Source organism: Scophthalmus maximus, chromosome 2 (genome assembly GCF_022379125.1).
Source record: "Scophthalmus maximus strain ysfricsl-2021 chromosome 2, ASM2237912v1, whole genome shotgun sequence".
Lineage (NCBI taxonomy): Eukaryota > Metazoa > Chordata > Actinopteri > Pleuronectiformes > Scophthalmidae > Scophthalmus > Scophthalmus maximus.
Window position 1 is genome coordinate 15,803,011 of NC_061516.1, and position 25,402 is coordinate 15,828,412.

General features: G+C 40.5%; 2 protein-coding genes across 5 annotated transcripts; both read left to right on the forward strand.

The window, feature by feature from the left end:
• The first annotated feature begins 389 nt into the window (after nucleotides 1–389).
• Nucleotides 390–7,443, forward strand: b4galt4 (UDP-Gal:betaGlcNAc beta 1,4- galactosyltransferase, polypeptide 4). Of its 3 annotated transcripts, none has more exons than XM_035626206.2 (7): nucleotides 390–508; nucleotides 1,742–2,290; nucleotides 2,900–3,132; nucleotides 4,162–4,349; nucleotides 4,516–4,638; nucleotides 4,781–4,885; nucleotides 5,129–7,443. In XM_035626206.2, the coding sequence occupies exons 2-7, from the start codon at nucleotides 2,029–2,031 to the stop codon at nucleotides 5,256–5,258; spliced, it is 1,041 nt and encodes a 346-aa protein (XP_035482099.1). In that variant the 5' UTR covers nucleotides 390–508; nucleotides 1,742–2,028; the 3' UTR covers nucleotides 5,259–7,443. The 3 variants fall into 3 exon arrangements, with proteins under 3 accessions (XP_035482099.1, XP_035482101.1, XP_035482100.1); XM_035626208.2 differs by lacking the exon at nucleotides 390–508 and adding an exon at nucleotides 515–803; XM_035626207.2 differs by lacking the exon at nucleotides 390–508 and having other exon boundaries at nucleotides 515–2,290.
• Nucleotides 7,444–10,399: 2,956 nt separating this feature from the next.
• Nucleotides 10,400–23,633, forward strand: arhgap31 (Rho GTPase activating protein 31). Of its 2 annotated transcripts, XM_035626453.2 has the most exons (13): nucleotides 10,400–10,894; nucleotides 13,403–13,505; nucleotides 13,876–14,020; nucleotides 16,071–16,153; nucleotides 16,273–16,380; nucleotides 16,552–16,694; nucleotides 16,853–17,060; nucleotides 17,226–17,347; nucleotides 17,845–17,901; nucleotides 18,067–18,309; nucleotides 18,409–18,702; nucleotides 18,805–18,953; nucleotides 19,452–23,633. In XM_035626453.2, the coding sequence occupies exons 1-13, from the start codon at nucleotides 10,795–10,797 to the stop codon at nucleotides 21,489–21,491; spliced, it is 3,795 nt and encodes a 1,264-aa protein (XP_035482346.1). In that variant the 5' UTR covers nucleotides 10,400–10,794; the 3' UTR covers nucleotides 21,492–23,633. The 2 variants fall into 2 exon arrangements, with proteins under 2 accessions (XP_035482346.1, XP_035482345.1); XM_035626452.2 differs by having other exon boundaries at nucleotides 10,401–10,894; nucleotides 18,067–18,702.
• The last annotated feature ends 1,769 nt before the right edge of the window (nucleotides 23,634–25,402 follow it).

Here is a 25,402-nt window from a genome sequence, read left to right on the forward strand (position 1 = left end):
TGTTGCCTGTTGCAAAAATATTGTTAATATAACCAGGGCTGTAACAATGAGTTTTTGTTTTTTTGGTGACCGGAAATTATTACTTTGAAAAACCCACACCGGAAGTATTAGTAAAACACGCGATATACTCGGAACTTTATAAAGCCACCTACAAAAATAAGGATAATCATTTCCGGTTTGACGATGCTGCATTCAAAATCACGGTTTCGTAAGAAAGTCAAAACTGCTACACAGACATCCTAAACTATCTGCCGAGGGCTGCGGAATTTCACGAAGATCTTTTGAAGTCTGCTTTTAATATGCAGTCAAATGGCACATGACCACTTGATGATGTCACTGGGTAACTTATGAACAGGGACACACCCACTTGCCCATTGCGTAAAGCTTTTAGTTTGAAAAACGCCCGGCAGAAGCGTGTCTATTAATGTTAGCTTGATGGTTTGTTGGGTTTCGAACCGGGGACAACCATGGACCTGAGGGGAGAACGTTAGCATGTGTGAACGACAAGGTAAGGGAACCACAGCTCTCTGTCAGGGAAAGGCAGTAAAGTCGTAGCACGTTCTTTTTTTGTGCGGTGTGCGACTGCTACAGCTAATGTTGAACTTGTGCGGCGCTTCTCGGTGACTGAACAGCGCCACCTCCGCAATTTGCCCGCTAGCAGCAACACGCAGCTAGGTTCTGTCTGCGAGTCCACCGGGGCACGTGCACACTCACTTCACGGATACAAAAAACAAACAAACAAAGAATTCGACAGGACACACTGGAGAGGGAGCAGGAGAAGGAGGAGCTGCCGATGTGAGAAGGTAGTGTCCTGCGTGGAGTCTTTTCACGAACAGCTGTTATCGTGGTGGCGCTCAGAGCTAGCCAGCGTTAGCATGCCACTGTCCCCAAAACGAACATCCACACTCAGGTTGATGGAGACGTCGCGAGGGGGGCGGAAGAGCCTTAAACATGTCAAAGCTTTGTTGTGCATGGTTTTAAATGTGTCCTCTAGACATGTTGACACGACACAACAGGGGACTCGTGTTGTGTTTGCTTGTTGTTGGTTGCTCAAGTTAGATCAGCTGATGCCATATGCAAGGGGGGTTGACCTGCTTCTTTAGTTTTGGGAAGTCATTCGTACCTGTGGCTCATGGTCACAACCGAGTTGGGCAGATATTTACCATCGTGCTACAACGAGTGGTTCGAATAACTAATCGATTCCCAGGAAGTCAGCCAACTTTCATTAACAATCTTTACTTTGGAAAATTGTTATAGACATTTTTTGTTATTGTTTCCTCTCTATTCAGGCACTTTAGTGGGCGATGCTTGATTAGAAGATTCGATCACAGCAGAGAATACGTGACCTTTTCGACCCTGCTTGATAAGCTGATAACAGCTGTCACATGAGAATAGCTCAGTTACACTGTGGACAATGGGATCTGAAACTTTTTCAAGTGGCACAGAAACCGCAGGTGTACAGTTGCTGAGTGTAATATTACCTTTCAGGAAGCCTTTTCACTAGTTTGTAAGGGAATAAATTAAAGAGGAATGGGGAACTTGACCTGAAGACATTTATCCGGTACCTTTTTGTTTGTTTATTATTGTTGTATGAAAAGTAATGGGTAGTAACGGATACCTCTTTTAAACTCTAACCCGTTCCTGACCTGTTTTAGCGCAAGAAGACATGTAAGTATCACATGATGATGTTTATATATCAATTCTCGTTTGTAACATGTTTTCTCTCTAAATAAATTTGCAGATCTTGGAGAACTAAATTTTTTGGGCCTCGTCTCCTCAAACTGGACGTTCAGGGTCCGGCGATGGATTTTCACTGATAAGTTTTTTGTTGCTTCGCGGTGATCACGTCATTGATTGACGGTCCAGACCTGCAGCATGTGTCATCGCCATGGGATGACTGGTCACTGAGTCTGTGGCTGCCATTATTTTTGCTGAAATGTCATACGTGGATCAGATATCTTAACCTACAAGACAGCCGCTTCTACAGTTGCCACTTTAACTGTCCAAAATTAGCAAAGTCAAACAGCCATGGGCTTCTGTTCGCCGGTGTGCAAGGTTTTGCGCAGGGGGAAGTATTTTGTTCTGCTTTTTCTCTCGCTCTCAGTGCTGGCATGGATCGCCGCTTTTTCAGGCGAAACAGTGAAATCCTTCCAGGTTTCCTCCACCACGACAGAAACTCTCGTCAAAGGAGACGGTCTAAGGGACAAACTCAGCCCTTGGACGGCGGCGCCTGATCACTTGAACACTCCGACACCAAAAGGCGAATGCCCTCCGGAGTCTCCGCTGCTGCGTAAGTATACATCAACGTGCAGATTTAAAAGGTGAAATGACGATTAGTGTACGTTAACTGAGTTAATTTAAAGAAATGAATTAAAAGAAGTAAATTGAATGATTATGTTGCCCACTCGCTAAATGGTTATTTTTGATTATTTTTCTGTTTTTTCTGTTTTGTCTTTCTCTAAATTCTAAGGTAGATTAGATAAGATAGCCACGTTGTAACAAACAAGACAAAGTATTATGTCAATCATTAATCAATGATATCACCAGGAACGTTAGTTCAAACCGAGGGATGGCTTATTGTGCTTTTCATGGTAATAAATGGTGGGAAACAATATTTTAAAGGTTATCGAATTACTGGTAAGCCTTTTTTCCCCTGTTGGCTGCTGATAAAGATTAATTTGTCTGTCTTGAATGGGTTCATCAAGGGTGCAAAAGAAATGGCTTGAAATTACATTGGAAAATATGTTTTAAAACACTTATTCAGCAAAGATTCCTTTTAAACATGTTGCATTGCTTGTGACTTAATCTGCTTACTGTTGTATAAATGACATATGAGAAAATGATCATTATCACCCGAGCCCCAAATATGTATTTAGATGTGATGACTGTGTTGCTGCAGAGGGAGCTGTGAAGCTGTCTTTCGAGCCCTCTCTGAAACTGAAGGATGTGGAGAGTGAAAACAAAGAAGTGGCTAAGGGCAAGTATGAGCCCACCGACTGTACAGCGAGGCAGAGCGTGGCGATCCTCATCCCCCATCGCAGCCGAGAACGACACCTCCTATACCTCCTGCACCATCTGCATCCCTTTCTGCAGAGGCAGCAACTACATTACACCATCTATATCATCCAGCAGGTACTGTTCCACGTCACACGATTATCATATGAAATCAAATCGTCATATCCGGACACTGCACTGAAGTTGTTTTACATTACATTACATTCATTTGCAGACGCTTTTGTCCAAAGAGACTTACAATAAGTGCATTCAACCATGAATAAATTACACAAAGAATCGATAGAATCGATAATGACTTGTAACAATTCATAATCATTTATACAATTATTAGTGTTGGTAATTGTTTCAGTCAGTTTAGGTATAGTTCACACTATTGCTTGTTATGACTTTACATTTATTTTCCCCTTAACATAATCCTCTAAATCAAAAAGTAAAAATTGTCACTTATGGGTCAATGAAAATTATTTTTAAAAAATATGTTAGAATGACCACATGTGATGCCACTGCACCTTAGTGGCACAAGCAGAGGATAAAAAGGCAACTTTACGTGAAGAAATATTATCCAAAATTTTTTGTGGTGCTTTAAATCCATTTTCATTTTCAAACGACAAAAGACAAATCACGTGAAACTTTAAACTTGTAAGCAAATCAAATGGACAAAATATTATCTTTGAGTTATTTTAACAAGTTATTGAACAATTTGTCCGCCAGCTGTTTTCATATCTGTATGTTTTACCTGGAGACGTATAACTAAAACAAAAAGTAAAACAGAACATATTCACATGTTAGTCATCTGCAAACAAGTGGTGTTCTCTGTGCACCAGGAGATAGTGGTTAGAAGGTTAACACAGAACAGTTTTTTTGTGTGAGGCTGTGCGTGTGTTGTACAGATTTGTTGAAAAAGAGACGGAGAAACATGCAAATCAGTCATGTACACTCAGTTTTAAATGCCACAGCTGTTCTGTTCTCTGAACCTGCGACCTATTGAAAATCTACAATCTACCTATTGTACTTTTTCAAAGGATCAAACACGGTGACACATGTAATGCAATGTCTATGCTGCAGTTTAAACTGTACATTCAGTACTCCATAACCGACCATGGCAGACGGGGATTTTATTGTGTATTCTTCCTTTTCTTTTTACAGGCCGGTGTTGCAACCTTTAACCGTGCCAAGTTATTGAATGTTGGGTATTTGGAGGCACTGAAAGACTATAATTGGGACTGTTTCATCTTCCACGATGTGGACCTGGTTCCTGAAAATGATCACAATTTCTACGTCTGTGACAAGCAGCCCAAACACTTGGTGGTTGGTCGGAATGCTACAGGATACAAGTGAGTATGTGACTCAGAGTAAATTCCTGTAAAGTTATTGGTCGGCAGTTAAGCTTTATATTACCTTTGAGAATAAACAACGCAGCATTAAGGCATGATATGACCTTTAATGGGCTCATACTTAAACCAAGTATAATGATTCTCCTTCATAATCCTCGGCTCTCAGGCTTCGTTACAAAGGCTACTTTGGAGGAGTCACAGCGATGACCAGAGAGCAGTTTCTTCAAGTGAATGGATTCTCAAACACTTACTGGGGTTGGGGAGGGGAGGACGATGACCTTCGCATCAGGTGAGACACAGGGACCAATGGAAATCATTTCAAATTCATCAGTTTTTTGTTTGCACCAATGTGGAGCAGATGGGTGGTGCTGGTGGATATTCCTTTGTTTGTTAGTTCATTGATTTATTCTGTTTTCTACCGTCCTGTGTAGGGTCGAGCTGCAGAAAATGACTATTGTGAGGCCGCCCACGGATGTAGCTCGGTACACCATGGTGTTTCACAAACGGGACAGTGGCAATGAAATAAACAAGGACAGGTCAGTAAATGTAGAGATGGGGATAGTGCGTTATGTTTGTTTCAGCATATTGCAGGCTAAATAAAATGTGTATACATTATGGAAGCCCTGATTGGCAACCTGTGAAAACATTGATTGGGAAATACCTTAACAGAGCAGCCAAGTAAAAAAAGAAAAACGACAACATGTTATTACAGCTGAAAATAAGAACACAGGCTTCTGTAATTCTGTATTTCTCTTCAATGAACTTTTTCTCCCTCTCAGGATGAGGTTGTTGGGACGAACGCCGAAGGTTTGGAGAAAGGACGGACTCAACAGCTGCTCATATAAGACTTTGTCAGTAGAAAGGCTGCCTCTTTATGTGAATGTCACTGTGGACATTGGTAAGCCATAGAGATGAGATTTCCAACTGGAAGCCCTACTGTGACCAAAAAGAATATCTTACGATATATTTCATACAGCATGCCAGGCGTCCTGAGTGCAGGAAAAACTACTACATAGGAAAAACACAGTGAGCACACAAAATGCACATTGTCTCTATTGGTTTGCGTATTAAAATAGTGACGACCACATTAGCTGGTACTTTGTAAAATGTTGCACATCATGCTGCTTCCATTCCTTCATATTATTTACCTTTCTTTACTCCATCATTTATCCTGCAGAAAATAAATGAACGGAATTTTTCTTTTGAAGCAATACACAAACAAATTGGCCATAAATACTCCTGGTGTTTAGAATACATCGCTGTAGCAAAATCCAATTCATTTACACATAATGCCTTATTTTAAGATCTTTATTATTATTTGCCTGTGTGACATATTTCAGCGTAAAACAAGCTGATAGTTGATGACACAATGTGTATTTTGTGTACTTTCATTGATCTCCAGAAGTTCCCACAGACACAGGTGTTGCCACTTATTTTGCCTGAGCAGAGGATTTATAAGACGGACCAAAGAACACCAGTGGAGGTGTGTAGATGTTCATGTTTAGGTTTAGTTCACAGCTACTTGGAGGCTTTGAGGTTTGAGTTTTGATGAGTGGCTCAGCAGAGATGTTTTATTGAAACTGACATGTTCATGACAAACCATGGACAATGTGTAATATGTTGATGAATGTGAAGTGAACACTGAATGATTTCAAAAGAATAATGTGTGTTCTGACCGCTCGATGGCAGAAAGAGCAACTAACAGTTACAGAGCAATAGTCTTGTTATAAAACCCCCCAAAAAAATCATCCTTTTTTTTTGGTCAATGAAAATCATATTGAAATTTTTATCTTAATTAGGTTTTGAATATTTTTTCTATATATATATTGACAAGAGTAATTTTTTCACATTCACAGCAGGAATCACACAGGACACAGACTTTAAAACGGTCTCACATTCATGTTGTCTATTACACAAATGTCAAAATGTCTGCCAGAAGGTCGGAATTATATATGGTATGCTCTCAAACCTCTGTCTACAATAAACCTAAATAATTATTAGTTTTTCCAGCATTTTTAACTAAAACAGTTAGCACCTGGGCTGCTTTACTGAACTTGGGATTTTTGAGCATCTTTGGATAAACAATGCTTTGTGAGCCATAATGATAAGGAGTTTTATTATACTTCATGTCTTATTACGTATTTTGCCTTATATGCTTTATTTTAAGCAGAAATCAATGGGTTGTGGGTTTGTATTTATTAGATGAACAGTTTAAAAAAACATTATAATTCTAAACCTTTTGAGACCAATAGATTTTGTTACTATTATCATATGTCAAGACATTTCAGTCCAGGACAATCCGCACACTTATGCTTTGATCATTGCATGCTGTGTCTGACACACCAAATTTGTTATTCAACTTCACGTGTGTTTAAGGTACCGTGGTATGTTACAGCTGCAATGTGTTCTGTCTTTATTTATCTGACCAGCAAATCCTGCTTCTTTCAAGGCTGAGCAATATTACTAACATGGTTACAGTTTACTTGAGTTGCCTGTTATATTTTCATATTCATAACTTTTAAAGGAGAGCTTTATAACAAGTACAGTTAGCTCTAATGTGTGTGCAATGCTGAAGCCATTGTGAAGCTCACACATGTACATTTGAAATACCAGAAAAAAAAAAGATGTCTACAGTGTTTGTGGCCAGACGGTATGTTCATTTCAAGCTTCCTCTCCTGAAGGAATATTTTTCTGTTTTCTACTTGGTCAGAACTTTTGTATGTGAAAATATTGTAAGTGCACAAGTTAAACTACAACTTCTTTTGTAAAATTATCATGTTTGTGGTAGTGTTGTAGCACCAAACATTTCACCGACTCACTTTTTAAATGTTTTTTTCCTCCACTTTTTAAAATAATTTATAAGAATAATTGTATGAAATTCAAAGGGATGCCACATTAACCTTGAGAATGTCATTTGATGGATTATTTTTGAATGTTTGAATGCTGATATTTGTTTGTTGATTTTGGATGATGTGCCATGATTATTTTATGCTGAACGTTGATCCTGACAGAGGAGGAGATTATGCATTACACTTCCAATGGGATTATTTTCTCTTTAGAACATATTTAATAAATAGCCTAGTATTTTTTCTTATGAATTGTCTAGTGTTTTTATGTGTTTTAGGGGAAGCAACTGCATTTTTGGCACCACAGGTTTGGTTTATCTGATAAGAAATGCATCTTAATATATATTGGAGAGGGCAACAAACACCGTATGGAGAAAAAAAAAACAAAATCCTAATGGTCTTTGGGGGAATTAAGCTTGTTTTTCTTTCTATTGGTAAATCTGGAATTTTTGGATACAATATATTGGTTGTAATAATAGTATAATTAAACATTAGATTATTTTATTCATGATTTTCTGAGGTGCTTGTAGCAGATCAAATTTTATTCCACACTTTATTAAGTAAAGAAGAGTTAAAATATAATTGGAAGTTAACAACAAGGAGAAAATCCACTTGCATCTAACTTGACTATTGATGAGCCACCAACCAACACTGCATTTATGTCAGAAATAATTAAAAATTCTATTGATTGTTTGATTCCCAACTTGGAGTCCTCCATATTCCCAAATATTGATTGAATAGTTCTGCTGTAGCTTATATCTCGGTGAGTAAGGACCTTGATTGTATTACATTCACCTTCAAATCAACAACATCTCATATATAAGTCGTATTTTGTCTGTTAACCTCATTGCATTGCTCATATTTCCACTCTTTCAGATTAGCTGAAGATAAAATTATGCTGAAGATCTACCAAGACATTCCATCACTCTGAGGACATGTGCCGAAAAGTGAGGACAAGAATAACCCCTTGTTATTCAGATACAATGAAATGTCTTCTCAGCTCCACAGAGTTGTTGGTTTTTTTTCTGTTTTTTTTCTAAAATTCAGTGTGCAAAGAAAGAGCGGGATGGACAAAATGATGTCATGTCCTCTTCCTATGGTGCAGAAAGAAAGCTTTGTCTTGTCGAGGCCGAGCCCGCTCATCTAGCTCACATGTGACATGCACAAAACACTTGAGCACAAAAATATCGGAACACTTCAGTGTTAAAAGAATGCCAGTGGTGTTTTTCCATTTGTACTAAATTGTTCCTTCTTGTAAATATAGTAACCTTTGTATGCAAGAGTGTAAGAGTTCACTCACATCATTATTTACAGCAACACTGAGAGCAGCACTGTACTGTATATTAACAGCAAAGCCTCAGTGCTTCATATTAAACACAATCCGGACTTAAACTATAGGTCCACGCTTGGCGGTTGAATTCACACATGTTCTCAAAAGATTAAACTGTCAGTTGGAAGTAAGTTATTTCTTAAAAACAGATTGAGCAATCATGTCAATGTCAAATTATTTCATTGCAGTGTTTCGAAGCAGCTCGGCGGGTCCACTATGCAACAAGAACGTCCAGGGTCCTCTCAGTGGGTGTTGCAGTTTCCTCCAACAGCTCAAAGACATGCAGGTCAGGCGAACTGAGAACTCAACAGAGCCCGCAGATATGTCGGTGCGTGCGCCCTGTGTGATGGTTGCTTTTCCTTTGAGCCTACTGCTTGCCAGAATAGCATCCCCCTATTATTTTGAATAGGAATTAGAAGATGGACAGATGCTTTGGCTAATGTCCTAATATAAACCATTTTTTTGCCTGACCAGAAAACTTTAATATGCAGGTTAAGAGTCAGATATTTCCCTGAGGTGTTGTTAGAGACCAAAACTTGGCTCCAAGTCGATGGCTATATTGCTCCGCGGGGGTTTACAAACAACTGTTCACTAACAACCCTATTTACCAAATCAACTTAAAAGGTGATGATATGTTAGTGTTGTGTTAACAGCTCTTTTCCCACTGCAATAAAATCTATTATTTCATGCTTTGGTATGCGTAACCAATTGCATCATTTGAACCTGTAATTATTATTTTTTTAAATGATACATTGGATGAATTGTATGTGGGATAACCCTAATTTGGCTGGTTATGAGGCAAGTGTTTTTGAAACTACAGCTCATCAATAATTGTTTGTCAGTAGGCAAATAATCGACCCAGTGTAGTTTTTGCGTCACACTAAACCTGAGTCTGTGGTGGTTCCAGAGACTCACATACACAGTCGATCATTTGATGTGCCTACATGAACTTTTTCTGTCTTCAGTAATGGTTTTAAAATGTGATTTACTGCCACCAGTGGTGGTTTGACCAGCAGGGGTAGATCTACTAATATTTGTGATTAGGTCAATATATCAACTCAAGGCAAGTTCACCAGTTTCGAGCTGTTTGTGGACTATGCACTACCTCTTCAGGTGTGCACATTAAAAGGATCTAATTAGATTACATTTACTCAAACAGGAAGGAACAAAGATCTGAGAACTGGATGAAAATGTTTTTTTTATTTTATAAAATTAACACGAAAGCTAAATATGCATTTAATCCAATCACAAAAATTACTGGTTTGTCAAAAAGTTGTAATCCTTTTTTTTATTTTTAAAGAAAAAGATGACATGCATAGCGTTGAGTAACAAGAACCATGTGTCGTCCCCCCCCCCCCCCCCCCCCCCCGATTTCCCCCCATTTCCCATCTGTGCCCTTCAGGCCCTCACTTCAGTCACCTCCCACTTCCCTCTTCCTTCAGAACGCGTCTGTTTTTGTTTTCGATCCCAGGCTCTTAGCACAGGAAATTGTATACATTGGGAGCATTCAGGAAGGCAGAGGGCAGCTTTCCCGTTAGCGCCGAGTTTGGGCACATGAAAAAAAAGGGATAAAAGAGGTCAGTAATACCTAAACCAGTAGAGAAGTCAGCTGTTCTCTTCCCCTCACTTCACTTCCCTCCCCTTTACAACAGTCTGAATATCTCAAAAATCCCTGCCACAAAACTGCCACGAATCCATCTCTAAACATAGAATATTTGAAAAATCTCACAGGGAAATAGGACTGAAAATATAAACTACTGTTCCTGAGGGGATGTGCCTGTCTTGATACATGTGTGCCTCCTCAGCCACAGAGGAACCAGTGAAAAGGGGAGACTGCGTGGAATGAAGGAAAAGAGGAGGAGATAAAAAGGAGCAGAGAGAGAGAGACTGGCTGGGGGTAAAAAAACAACAGGAAACTGACCGATTCTAGTGCTGTTTCTGCAAATCCTTTAGAGATAACGTGGTGGACTGCCACGTCCCGGCCAAGCAAAAGTCACACCACGTCTTTTCTGTGATCAGCTCTTGAAATAATGACAATCTAAAAGACTTAAAAGTTTATAAACTTGACGTCACTTCTGCTCTCAGCCTCCAACAGTGTGGTTATTCAGAATGTGAGCGGATGCGGAGTTCGCGGAGCTGATTGCTGGGATTTCTATGCCGCTGCTTTTTGACCTACAGACTCAACCCTTTTGTCTGGGGCATATGGAACGATCGCCGCGCTTTCAAGGAGCAGTTTGTTTTAGTCATCTGGACCACTAACTGGAGCCACATGAAGAATAAAGGGACGAAGCAGAAGTTCAAAAAGAAAGGAAGTGAAAATGCGTTCGGCTGTGACCTGACAGAACATCTCCAGAACTCTGGACAAGATGGTAAACTTTTTTATTTAGCTCTCTATTTCACTCCTTCACCAGCAGCTATCATCAAACTACACATGATTTCCCGCACCAGTGATTTGACCTGTACATGGAGGATAACAGTTATACTCAAAACTTACTTTTATTGGTCCTTTCAGACATTATCTTCACTATAATAACCTTTTACATGCACATTCTGTGGAGAAATTAAAAAACAAAAAGTGCTTTCATGTAACAAATGTGGGCTTTGTTCAAAGGTTTAATATATCAATAGCCGGTGTACATGTGTTTTATATTTAGGAAGGCCATTCATTCACCCATTGGCTGTATTAAATGGTCATTTGTGACTTTGGGTGTGGCCCTAACATTTTTTGTGTCAATTTCCTACAGTGACTAAATTTCCTATGACTACTTTTGTGTCTGACAAAAGACAAAAGACTGGGCGGTGCTGTTGCTTAGAGATGAGGGAAAATGATGAGACAAGAAGAAGAAGAAAAGAATTGCAGAAACAAATCAAAAGTTTCATTAAATATCCAAGTATGTGTGTTTGTTTGAGAGGTTTCTATCTTTCTATTCCTTAGTCCCTTTTCTTTCTTGAGGCGGAACACTTCTTTTTTTGGGGGGGACCACCGTGACCTGTAAAAAAAAAAGAAAAAAAGACGGTGAATACAAGCCTTCCACGTGCAGAGGCATATGAATAGCCGTGTTGAGGATAGCTTGTGAGAGTGGACACACTGTAAAGCGGGGCATTTCCATGCAGGAAGTGAGGAGGAGGAGGAGGAGGAGGAGGTATGAGTCGTGCCCCTTCGTTATGAATGTCCAGCAGACACATTGTGGTCTGCCTTTTAAAGGAAGTAACTCAACACCACTGTGATCTTACAGAGACACCTAGAAGATGTTGAGTTTGGATATAGTAGCCATCAAAAACCTTTTAATTTTATCTTTGCCTCTGAGCAGTGTATTGGACCTGATGCCCTGGTTTTCTCCAAAGCTCATGGTATTTGAGAATGATGAATTACAAGATGTCATAGTCAAAATCTGTAATGGACCTAAACAAAAAAAGAAAGACATGAATATCAGACTTCCTGTATCCCACAACCCTAAGTGATGTAATTCTCTGAATAGCATTTGTCAGGTCGCTATTTTAAAACTACTGTAATTTGAATAAAACAACTCCTTAAACCCACAGATTAATTCCCTCAGGTTGAAGGAAACTGTGAGACTACAAAAACTTTTACGTGAATCTTTAAAGTTGCATTGGTCAACATACATCAATGTTACTATGAAATAAAAGCAGAGAACTGGAGAGATTGCGGGACTGCCGCACAAACGGTTGGTAAAACCATCCACTGAGCAGCAGTTGCACTTTGAACATTTAATTAGATGTTGAACATTACAAAAAAATGAGTAAATGAGCATTTCCAAAAATATTCACACATTCATTTTGTGGGGGAATCATACAATTTTGGGCTGGAGTCTTCAAAATACACAGAAAAAAATCATTATATAGTCCCTTATTCATAGCCTACTGTACATCACAGAATGATGTAAAAATGAAAAATGTATTATTGATTTGCACGTGGATATTAATAATAATAATAATAATACATCAGATTTATATAGGAGTTTTCCAAAAATGCTCAAGTAATATTGATTTAATGCCCCTCAAAAATTGCACTAAAACACAATACATTAATTCTCATTAATATTTTTTATGCAGCAATGTTGCCATGTTAGATGTTTAAAGTCAACTTATTGGTCTGTGAGAGACCGAAAATGTGAGATCCAAAATGTAGTTCACGCCAAGCCAAGATATTAAAAGCCTGCTGATTTTATGCTTTTGGAGAAAAAATTGTCACAATGCATTCAAAAATACAACAAAGTCAGCTTCTCTGTTAGCTCTTCATTCTTACAAAAGTCACTATCTGTATCCATGCATAAAACAATGCAGGACATAATTCAAAGGCATCAGCTTTTTCCAAGTAAGCAGATTTGCAAAAAAAATTGTTATTTTCAGTATTAGCCAAAGGGAAGTTGTGTCTTGACGGAATCAGAGCATGTGATCTGGAAAGCCACAGTTAAATCTGTTGAGATCTTTTTTAAAGAGTGTAGCCAAACAGTTGTGTACAGAAGGTGATGTACTGTAGGTCAGCGGTAACATTTCAAAAGCCATTTTCTATTAGAGGAAATGTCGTAAGTAATACCAGCTACAAGGACTGGGTGTGTCAACCTTCCTTTGAAACAAACAAACCATTTTTAACTTCCTGTCAAAGTCCACCTACAGTCAGGGACCCCAAGGAATATAAAACAGCCATGGTGGAACAAACCCATACCATGAAGTCAACCTTGTGTGCATTGTTAACACAGAAACACTACATTTAAACCTTCTTCCTTCTCCTGCTTTTAAGATTTTAAGATAGGCGCTGTGTAAAGAGAGCCGATACGTTAAGAAAACTGCCGTGCTTGAGATTCTCTGATGCCTTTCTCAGACAGATAATGACTAACATGGTATTTCAACTCAAGTTCCTCAGGTGCTGAAGAAATGTGCAGAGTTTATTGAGAAGCATGGGATTGTGGACGGGATCTACAGGCTGTCGGGGGTCACCTCAAATATCCAGCGTCTCAGGTACGCATGCAACAGGCTTGTTGAACAACAATGCATTTCTGAGGCTTGGCAATAGTTAAGTAAAAATTGGAGTCATCATCTCTAATTATGCCCATAGAATTAGTTGGTCCGTCTAATTTTTATATCCAAGCTACAGTCATGCTATTTTTAAATTTACATAATATTGTTAGATCAGATTAGTATTAAGTTTCTTTTTTCTATTTTTAGATAGACTTCCATTTAAAGAAGCCACACACTGCAACAGTAGTTAGCAGTGGTGTGAAACAATCAAAGAATTCATATGTGTGTGTGTGTGTGTGTGTGTGTGTGTGTGTGTGTGTGTGTGTGTGTGTGTGTGTGTGTGTGTGTGTGTGTGTGTGTGTGCGTGCAGGCAGGAATTCTGCTCTGAGGCGTGCCCTGACCTTACAAAGGAAGTGTACCTCCAGGACATCCACTGTGTGGGTTCCTTATGTAAGCTGTACTTCAGGGAACTACCCAATCCTCTGCTCACATATGAGCTATACAGCAAATTCACGGTGGGTACACGTTCAAATCACACTCGCAGTTTTGACAAAGGCAGAAGAATCCTGTGGTTTTACATTCGCTCTAAATTCATGCTTTACAAACTGTAAATAGAAAGGCAAACCCCAACATAGTCAAATGAGCAGCAGTACATATATATATATATATATATATATATATATCCCAGATGATACCACAGTATAGTTGTGTCGTTGTGTTACAGACCTTACTTACTATCAGTTTTCACGAGTGTGACCTCGGCTCTGTGGTTCACTATTGATTTGCTGTTTTCATCTCTTCCCTGGAGAGTACAGTACCATTAGCAGATGTCAGCTGAACTGTGAGAAAGGACTTGTACACATAAAAAAAACATTCCTCCTGGGAAACTGATGACATGATTGCTAGAGACTGTCTTTATGATGTATGTGTGTATTTATGTTTGTGTTTTTTTGTGGGCCACTCTGTTGCCAGGCTGTCTGGGCAAATATTAGTTTCTTCTGATGCACTTTTTAAATGAGGTGATTGTTTTAAACATTTAAACAAAAAAATTGTTTCTGGCCTTTGTGGATCATACAGGGTTTGTAACAAAGCCAGAACAAAACGTGTTAAAAGTATTATGAGATCCCCAAAATTTTTAATTTAACTATGTGGCCATATTTGGGATGACGCACTCTGTATTCAATTCCAGAGAGAAGCTGTATGGCTGTATTTTCAGGGTGGAAGTGACTTTAGACAGGGGCATGGGGAAAAGGAACAGGAATACTAAGTGTGAGACCTGGTTCCTGCTCTCTGTGTAGCTCTCTGTGTACCTTGACTGACTATTTGCATACCTTGGCATTCACACAGCTCGCGCTGCTTGTGCCCGAAAACTCCATTAGTCCAGTGTCTTAGGAAAAGTCAGTTCCTCACATGGTGTAATATGAAGAAAAAGGACAATACTGGGACACAGTTGCCCTATTGTAGAACTGTCTTGGTTTGGAAAGAATGTTTCCAGGGTTAAGTATTGAGTGGGAATGACACCCATGTTTTCATTTCCACATTTATTTCAATTCAATTCAATTCAATTTTATTTGTATAGCGCCATATCACAACATACATTGTCTCAAGGCACTTTACATAGTGAGGTCAATATTACAGGGAAAACCCAACAAATCCCACAATGAGCAAAGCACTTGGCAACTGTGGAGAGAAAAATCTCCCTTTTAACAGGAAGAAATCTCTGACAGACCGGACTCAGTTGTGGGCAGTCATCTGTCTCGACCGGTTGGGGTGAGGAGAGAAATGGGGAAGAGAGGAGAGGTGGGCAGAAAGAGGGTGGGAGGAGAGACAGTAGGAGAGAAGAGAGAGAGAGAGAGAGAGGACAGTTGTACAACCGCAGCTTTAATCTCTACCAGACTGATACTTATAATTAAAAAAATACAATTATGTTGTTGTTATTATTCTTGCCCTCACACTTGTAGATGTTGTAGATTGTTGCCTTTACGGATTCAATATGTCATTTTGTTGTCACTTTTTTCGCCTTGGCCATTAGACAAACTAGCACGAGACTGCACAAGGGCACATTGTGATGACCTCACACATGACTAACAAATGCTGCTGTTCAGGCCTCAATCACATTAGCCTGACTGCACACACTGCAGCGTGTCTGTTTACATTTGTTCAGTGGGGAAAGCTGGGTTGGGAGTCTAGTTGGAAGTCTGCAGGACCATCAATGCATTGATTGTGTGAACTGGTAATCTTGGGGAGAACCAGCTGTGATGTGTTATGGTGTTGTCGAGGATATGTATGCAGGGTTTTTCACAGAAAAATTAAAGATCATTATCTGAAAGAATTTCGAGAGAGCTGCAGAGACCACAAGCGAGACAATTTATACTTTTGGGTTAAGTTGGTATGTGAAGGAAAAGTCCACTCAAGAATTCAGACAGTTTTCTAAAACCATAATCATCAGCTGGAAAGACATAATTAAAACGATGCAGGGTAGTTACAGGGTTCAGTCTTCCAAATATTTTGAATTTTAAAATCTATATATGTGTTTATATATTGACGTGTCTGTTTTACATGCAGGAGGTGGTCTCGGTTCAGGGAGATCACGAGAGACTTGTATACGTTCAGAAGATCATCAAAGAACTGCCGACCCCTCACTTCAGGTGGACGTCTTTACTTTCAGCCCTTTTTTTTTCTCAGCAATTGTCCAAATTATTGTCATGTCCGCTTGTTCTCACTAATAATGCTGATGTGTCAAGAAATGTTTATCATCCGTCCTCAGGACTCTGGAGTACCTTACTAAGCACCTGGCCCACCTTGCCACCTTAAGCACTCAGACAAACATGCATACACGGAACCTGGCCCTGGTGTGGGCTCCGAATCTGTTGAGGTGAGTTTTGTTTCCTCACGTAAATACGTAAATACTTCCATTAAAAAAACGTTTGACTTTTTTGGCCATTCGGCGTTGGAATATTCTTTCTCTAAGCTCTTATGAGTTGCAGTGGCTCTTATGCAAAAAATAGGATTTCTACATTTACTCTCTTCATTCTTATTTTCTTAGATCCAAAAACATGGAAGCTTCATATGGAAATGGAGACATGGCGTTCCAGGAGGTGCGGATACAACAGTCTGTGATTGAGTTTATTCTAAACCACACAGATCAGATCTTCAGCAGTGGTTCAGTGCAAATCAAACCCAAAGAAGGTATGACGTTCAAAAAATAGAAATAGCTAATTTGGGGGAGATTTGAAGGCATTGAGGTTTTGCTTATTCACAGCTGGATTCATTTTTTAAATTATTATTATTGTTGTTATATTATCGTAACCACAGGCTTCCATATTTGACTCATTCTACCTCCGCAGGGCCAAGTTCAATGTGTGGAGAGAAGTATGCCACGCTCCCGATCAGTGGCCAGTGTGGGCCAATGAAACTAATGAGCCTGGAGGAAGCGCAGGCCCGCTCCTTAGGTCCAAACCATCCTGTGCACAAAGAACGCCAGCGGGAGAACAGTCTTCCTAACACCAGCACTACCACACTCTACCACACCGTCATAGACATATCGGATAGCAAGTACGACAGATTTGGGTTCAGCTTATTGAGACAAATTCAGTGTAGTTTACAAACAATATGCTCGTATGCTTGAGTGTTAAATGCATGTGTGATCACTGTGTTATATTTCTGTCAGAACAAGCTGCGGGATAGCACTGGGCTTAATAGTCTCTCTTTGTCTTGAAGGCGAAAGCTCTCCGGGAAATCGAAGAGGTGGAAGTCCATCTTCAATCTGGGAAGGTCTGTGGAGTCAAAGGGAAAACTGAGCCGGAACGGTAGCGTGTTCATAAGAGCACAGGGGATGACAGGTAAGGTGTTCAACAGGAAAGTTAACAATGATCACCTGCACACACACTGTACACAAGGGGAAAGGTCACTGTGTGTACATGATGTTCCGATGTGAACATGAATAGTTCTCAAGCCAAACAACAGTGATAAAGTCTTGCAACACCATTACAGTATGCACTGATCATCATTAAAGGACAGCAAGGAATAACTGGACTGTTAGACCAGTTCACAAACCAAGGTGATGCAAGATTAATGTAAAGTGGTCAGGGGGTAATTCCTGGTCTCGGGTCTCATGGTGTTACCTCTTCAGACCTGCCAAAATTGTTCAAATGAAATGATTTGAGGATTAAAACCTCCTGTTGGTTTTAATGTTTTGGTTGAACTCTGCTCAAGACAATTTCCATGTTATTAAGAATCTTTGGAAATTTGTAGTATAACACTATACATTAAAAATTAAAAGTGATGCACGTGTTTTGTGAACGTGTGACAATATTCCTGGAACTTTTTTCCTCCACAGAAAAGGCATCTCTTCGTCCGTCCAGGAGCATGGAGTCCTTGTGCTCCTTACCAACAGGTGTGCCTAATTCTAGATATATTGATTTGCATGAAAATTGCATTTGCTTTAAAAGTGTAATTTTTGTCTTTGCCTGATTATCAAATGTTGTTGTTGTATCTATTACAGTGGGCTGATATTTTCTTTTACATTTTATTTATCCCCGATGTTATTTCTACTGCACAGATGATGACAGAACTGGAAACAGTCCAGCTGGTGGACCAGGCAGCATTTTTCTTCCAGATGTTAAATCCAGAACACTGGGATCAGACTATGACCTGAGTGAACACGACCAAAACTGGGAGTTTAAAGGGAATAAAGCTGCCGGGGCAACAGGCGGCTGGAGCCCCGGCACAAACCATAAGGTGTCACCGGGTGCTTCGGTGTCCCCTCAGAAAACACTGCCAGAGCAACTGAAGGTGTTTAAAGGTGATGACCTCAGTGGCTACAAACCCACGTCTCCAAAAAACAGGAGGATGTTGTACTCAGGCTCTTCCCATAACAGTTCAACTCGGCCCTCCTTCGCAGGAAGCTTCTTCCCACTGGAGTCCTCGCCAAGGCATCAGCGGCGAGCCGTCAACATATCGGAGCCTTTCGCTGTTTCTGTGCCCCTGCGTGTGTCGGCTGTTATCAGCTCTAACAGCACGCCATGCAGGGGCCACGCCAAGGACAAAGCAGCTGCTTTAAAACCCTGCAGAGAGACCTCAGAGCAAAGCAGCAATATTGGAAAGAGCAACACTTTCCCCCAACTGGAACCAAAGAAGCAGGAAGGGACGGAGAAGAAAAATACAGAGGAGCTGACATCTGGAGTTCCACCAGACGGTGACTACTTCTCCCTTTACCACATTTTAAAATGGCTTGTTCGGGTCAAACATGTGTAATGAGATGTAATGAAAACCATTTACAAACCTGCTTTGTCCTCAGATACAAGCAAAGAAACGATGCCAGAAGGACAAGGAGGGATGAGCACCTCTCACCTGGAACTGCCGTCCCTTGCAAAGGCAAGAGAAAGCAAAGATGCGGCGCCATCTCCTGGGAAAGATCTGCACAAGCGGCCCATTGCTTTACAGCTGGTAAATCATTTGCCATGAAAGTGATTATTTGCACTGCCACTGGAGCAGCATTACGTTTGTCAGGATAATAAGCTAAAAATATTTTTTTCTGGTTTAATTCAAGACCACATGGCATCAGTGTTCATTACTTGTGGTTTCAGATTTATCAATATTCACACTCGAGCGTAACCAAATCGAATGAAGTGAAATTCCTGGGATTTATTGATGAAAATAGTAGCATTGTCCTCTGAATACTAATATACCAACTTTAAAGTAGGGGAAGTCACAATTGTTTGCACGTTTTGAATTGTAATTCACTAATTGCCCAAATCCATTTTTATATAAAATTTTAGAAAGATACAGTGAGGCTGAATGCTGCTCATATATTTTAGCCACATATGTGTGGCACAGACCAGCACATAGAGATGATCATGTTTTTTTTATTATCCATGAACAGTGGGAATGTTTTGATCATACTCAATCCTTTCTGGTTTACGTTAATTATTCATTCTTTCTCAGGACAAGGGATGTTCTACTGGGAAAGAGCTGTGGTCGGACCTAAACCAAGAACTGAAGATAACTGAACCTGAAATCGACCGGCTGGATGAGACATTTAAACCGGTGTTTGGCTTCAGGGCCAGATGTGAGGGCACAAAGTTAACGATGGATGTTAAGTCAAAGCGAAGCCGCAGCTCCCCGTCTCTGTCTCTGTTGTGTAGGGAGCAGTCTTCAAATATCTCTCTGAGTGATCATGTATTCGCCACTGGATCAGACTCTGCAAAGAAACAGCCCTCAGAGTCAGACATCTTATTCTCTCTTCACAAAAGCGTCGATGTACTTGTTGGTGAAAGCACAGAAAATGCACGCCCTGCCGTCATGGCGGATGAGATAGAGAAGAAACGGCATCAAGCAGCCGTCGAGCGGAGCCAACTTGCTTTGAAGGAAACATGTTCAGATAAAGCTACGACTCCAACAAACAAGGATGCTCCAGAAGTCAGGGGCGTCTCGGGAACGGATGATACGGACAAATCACACAAACGTGAAATCCCTTGTGAAGATAGAAAAGTGTCCTGTGATGGAGCGAAGAGGAGTGTGATTCCTGAGCTGGAGGTCATCCAGAGGCTTTCGACGTGTTTGGAGGAGAGGCGCAACGCGCTCGAGCCGCTGAAACTTGACGATGAGGAAGGAGGTGTGGGAAACTCCGAGGAGCTGGACTTGGTGGAGTCCTGGGAGGACCTGAGCTCCACCAAGCAGTGGGTGACCAGTCCTCTTCACTCACCTGACCTGGAGAAGTTGTTCAACCAGCTGTCACCCTTCAGCCCTCGTGGGGAAACGTTGAGCTCAGAGGAGGGAAATATTTCACCTCCCTCCGTTGATAATAACAAACAATCGGCCAATAAGAGCACGGAACGCTTCTCAGGAACAGTTCCTCAAACATCCAGTGGCAAACCTGAGACTAAATGGATGTATCTGCCCTCAGCGCCTACACGGGTCAATGTGAACAGCATTAACACAACACAGCCTCACACAGGAAAATGCAGCACAACCAAACAGAAGAATCCAGTGTCATCTCATAGGTTTTACAGACAGATGTCTTACGAGGCAGCCGCTCCAGAGAAAAGAGAGGAAAACAGCTTTTCTAGACACAGGCCATGTTCCCTTAATTTAGACCTGGGGTACAGATACATCAGAGACATTTCTAATCAGCAAAACCGCAATTCGTCAGAGTTTCCATCTTGTCAGAGAGGATTGCTGACCTCGTCTGGGACTGTAAACAATGGGCTTTCCTCCGACTTGGAGTTGTTTCTGAACGATCGCCAGGCGCCCCTGCGCCGAAATTCAGCCCCGGTCAGCGTGTCATCGGTGCGAACGGCGTTCATGATCAAAACGTGCCAGGCCAAAGCTGTGCCCGTCGTCCCCCCGAAGGTGCAATACAGTCAGATACCTCACTCCAGACACGAGAAGGATTTTGACGCGTTGAGTGAACAGGAAAGGGAATATCCCAAAATGAGCGCAGAGAAAAGCAACGCTGCACCTCCTCAGATGATGGCGGATCTGAAGGAGGAGCTGGAGAATAAAGAGCCTGCGCGCAAACACCAAAAACACCCGTATGTTGAGAAAGCTGCCGAGGCTGTGAAGACCACGTCCACTCCAGAACTGCCAGTCATCACAAGGAGACACCCTCCCAGTCTGGAAGTGTTTGTAGATTGTCCAAGGCCGAACAGAGGCAACGTTTTACAAAGACCGTCGTTCAGGAACAGGCAGAGACCTCAGAGTCTCATCCTGCTCAGCCCGCCCTTCCCCATCATGGACTATCCGCCGTCAGGGGACGACGGCAAGCTCTTCTCGTCCATCAGGGGCCTGAGCGAGTCCTCTGCGGCAAATGTGTTTACTAAAGAGATGGCGGAAAACTTCAGGACGACGGAGGGGATGCCTCTTCAAAACAAAATGACTATTCCGAAAAGTGGACAGAGACTGGAAACGTCAACCAGCTGCTTCTACCAGCCACAGAGGCGGTCGATGATATTCGACAGCAGGAGCCACAGGCAGATTGAGTGACTTGAGCCGCAGGCAGTGATTATGAAACTTGGTGTCTGTAAATAGATACAGTTTATAACTATATATATATATATATATATATATATATATATATATATATATATATATATATATAGTTATCGTTGAAACTGATTGGAAGGTGATATAGTAACCTGTTGTAAATTTTAAAGTTTGGTTTGCTATTATTCAAGCATTTACTGATAGATGAAGTTATGGTTAAAATACTGATTCCTTTAGCTAAAGAAATATGAAGTATTTTAAAAAGATTTGGGGGAGTGTATGTTAGAGCCGTTAAATCAACTAATCATTTTTTCATCATCTATTAATCTGACGATTATTTCCTTGATTAGTTGATTAATCATTTAAAATATCAAGTTCTCATCCCCGTTTCTCAGAGCCCAATCTGGCATCTTCAAATCCCAAACATATACAGTTTATTAACAATGTAGACTAATCCTATATGTCGACTAACGGTTTCAGCACTACTGACATCCATGAATGCACACTGTAAAAAGTTACAGACATTTAGTTTGCTCATGTCAAGTTACTGTATATCGGAGATACCAGAGTCGACGATGTGTGTCCCACATTATGTGGCGCTACACGGTCATAGTGCATCACTGCCACGTCTTTAATCAACAAATGAACTGCTGCCATTTTTCACAAATGAAACACAGCCAGACTTAAACACATATTCAGGAAGATGGAGCATGAAACCTTATTTTTGACCTTGGAAGCAATAGTTTGAGAAAAAGAAAAAACTCTACACACTTATTAGCTTTTAAAAAAAAATCATGTTTCAATCAGTGGTGGAAGAAGTATGCAAATACTCAGTAAAAGTACCAATACAGTGATTTAAAAAGTCAAACTAATGAAGTACTTGCAGAAAAATGTACTGTTCTTTAGTAAAATGTCCTATGTGACTGATCATTCAAGTACAATACAAGTACCTCAAAATGTTGGTTAAGTACAGTTTGTGAGTTGATCACTGATGAAGACTGTGAGACGCAGTTGAAATCTCCAAAAACAACAACTTTAAGATAAACCTACATTTCTGTGAGATTCCTATGGATTTCTCGTTTAAACATGAACCTTTTTCTTCCTCTGCTTTGTGATATTTAATTTACAGTAGCTCCTATCCACGGCCAAAGTTCATACTGTATTTGATTGGGACCTCTTCACATAATTAGAGCTCTAAATTCAGGATGTGTACATTAAATGTTAATTTAAAAAATCATAAACGAGAGATCTTACACAGTGTTTAACAGTTTTACAGCAAGCAGATGAAGACGTGACAATTTATTGTGACTGTCCCAGTTACTAAAGTAAACTTGATGCCGATGATGTATTATTATATACTTGGCACCGTGGTGAGCTGATGTCAGTGTATTTTATGAACTAATATTTAAATGGAAATGTCTTTTTTCTGGTTCAAATATATCAGAAGATGAATTGATAGTATTTACCCACGGAAGGACTTTACAGTCTCTCTTTATTTTTCTGTAATTACTTTGTATTTTGTGGCAATTTATTTTTATTTTTATTAAATGTTAAAAGACAAAATGTTAAATGTTAGTCAAAGAGAATGAAAGAGTGTTTATGATGTTTTGGTTCTTAGGTGAAGTCCAGGAGCTGCTGGTCTGACAGTAAACTGGAGGCTGACGTTTTGCACACTGACTGTATTCAATGAGTTTGGACCTTGATGGTGCCTTTAGTCAGACAGTGGTATCTCCAGGTCTTTTTTTATTTTTTATTTTATTTTTTTATTTTTTGCGAACTACCCTTTGTGCTATTTTCGGGTGAGCCCTCATGCTTGTAGGTTTGGATGTTAAAGAAGACTACAACTTTTTTTTTATATGAAATGATTTGGATGTGGTAAAAGTTGGACGAATGGTCACACTGTTAATCAAAATGTGTGGAGGTGTAAGTGTTTTATATTTCTTTTGTAATATTCGCAAACTTGTTGATAGTGAAAATGAATGAACAGTGTGTATTCCTATAGGAAAAGCATGAGTTTCCCCTTCAGGAAAAAGAAGATTAATTTGAGAGTTAAGAGTTTTGCTTTTATTGCCTGAATATGTACATAAGACACTTGGGTTTTGTTACAACAAAAGTTATGAGAATAAAAACGTATCAAAGTAATTGGTTTTGTTAACATATCACTTTGATTAAAACATACAATGCCAAGTATAGTTATATTTCACTAAATGTCAAATGAAACTCAGTTGTTAAATGTAACTTAAGGTTTCCCTTTGTTTTTTTGCACAACTCAGGGTTTAAACATGAAATACTTTGCTAATAATTTTTGGAAACAGGCTTTCTACCACAGAACTGACAAAATCCAGGTAATTCACTTTCTTCAGTCACACAAGTTATGCATATTCAGAGATGTTACCGAGACGCCGTTCCCTGAAAATGACTTTGAGTAATGGCCTGAGTGGCTGCGTGTTGCTTAGTCCAAATGTTGATAGATGTCTAACAGCAGAGGTATTTTAGACACCTGATGAAAGTACTTACGGGGTATTTTCCTCACAGAGTTCAGAGAATTTCAAACTTTCTTACAATCCTTGAGAATGCAGTTCACTGAGAGGGGCGAGATAAAAGACGTGCTGGTGCTGCTGTGAATGAGGAGCATTCAAGGGGCCCCCGAGAGGGATGGGGCCCTTTGGAGAGCAGATTTCTGCATGTGTTGTATTTGGGACCTATAGCTGCTTTCAAGTTTTTTTCTTCTTCTATAGCGTCGGGACCTTTACTATACAGCAAACACCCTTGCAGGCTACAGTGTTAATATGTTTGTGTATTAATATTTCTTTTATTTTTCCCATTGGAAATACAAAGCACGGTGCTGCAGCTCCACGGTCTTTGCCACCAGGTGGCGCTCCTGCTCCACACGCCAGGATCTGAAACTGCGGGATCAACCGAGAGACTTGCTGAGAACCAGTCCGCGTGCCTCAGGTAGGCCCCAGTACACGTCTCGTCCTGCCACTGTCCACACACTGTGGTGACCCGATCTGTGTCCGTGGAGGGAAGCACCACGCTCCGGTGTATGTCGGGTCTTTATGTCGCTGAGCGTCTGCGCGTGGGGCGTGCACGCGGAGCCTGCCCTCCCTCCACGCAAGACCTTGCACTTGCCTCCCTGTGGTCCTATTGAAAAATGGTGTTTACTTTAAACTGTATTTTCCCATATGAATTAAGTCCACTCACTTGACATACAGCAGATTTACTGTAGGTGTATAAGTCAAATGTCTGCTGTTTCCTATAGTACAGAGATCAACAGCTCATGGTGCAGACCACTAATATAGAGTCGACATGGTGCAAGGACTCTTGTGTAACTCCATTTTATCTTACATAGGCTATACCCTTATTTGTGCATTCATTTGTTTTACCTCGACGTTCAAATCTAAAATAGATTATTTTACTAACCCTTCTAACATATCTGAGTAACCAGGTAAAGGTCTTTTGCTCCGGATCCCCCAGTCTCAGCCGAGCCCATGTCCACATGTGGACTGGCCGCGGGTGTCAGTCGTGCCAGAAAAAAGGAAACCAACTGTAATTTGATCCAAAATTTCACATGTAATATTTTGACCAAACTCTCCCAGTCGGAGGCATTCACTCGTGGACCATGCCTCGGCGCGTCCAGGGGTCACTTCCATGTCTGCGCAGTTCATTATTTCCCGACCTTTGACACTGCTTGTTTGTATGGGCTGGAATTGAAAAGGCGTTTTTTCTCAGCGCACTGAAAAAGGCGAGCAGGGCACGGTGCGCGCGTTGAATATTCAATTAGAGGAGGGGGGACCGACGGAGAAGTGGAGCTGCGTGCCAGTCCTTCATCTTACATTACTGATTAGCTGTTAAACAGATTATGCGCGGCTGAATGGGTTCAAATGTTGCAGCAGAGAAACGGGCGCAGT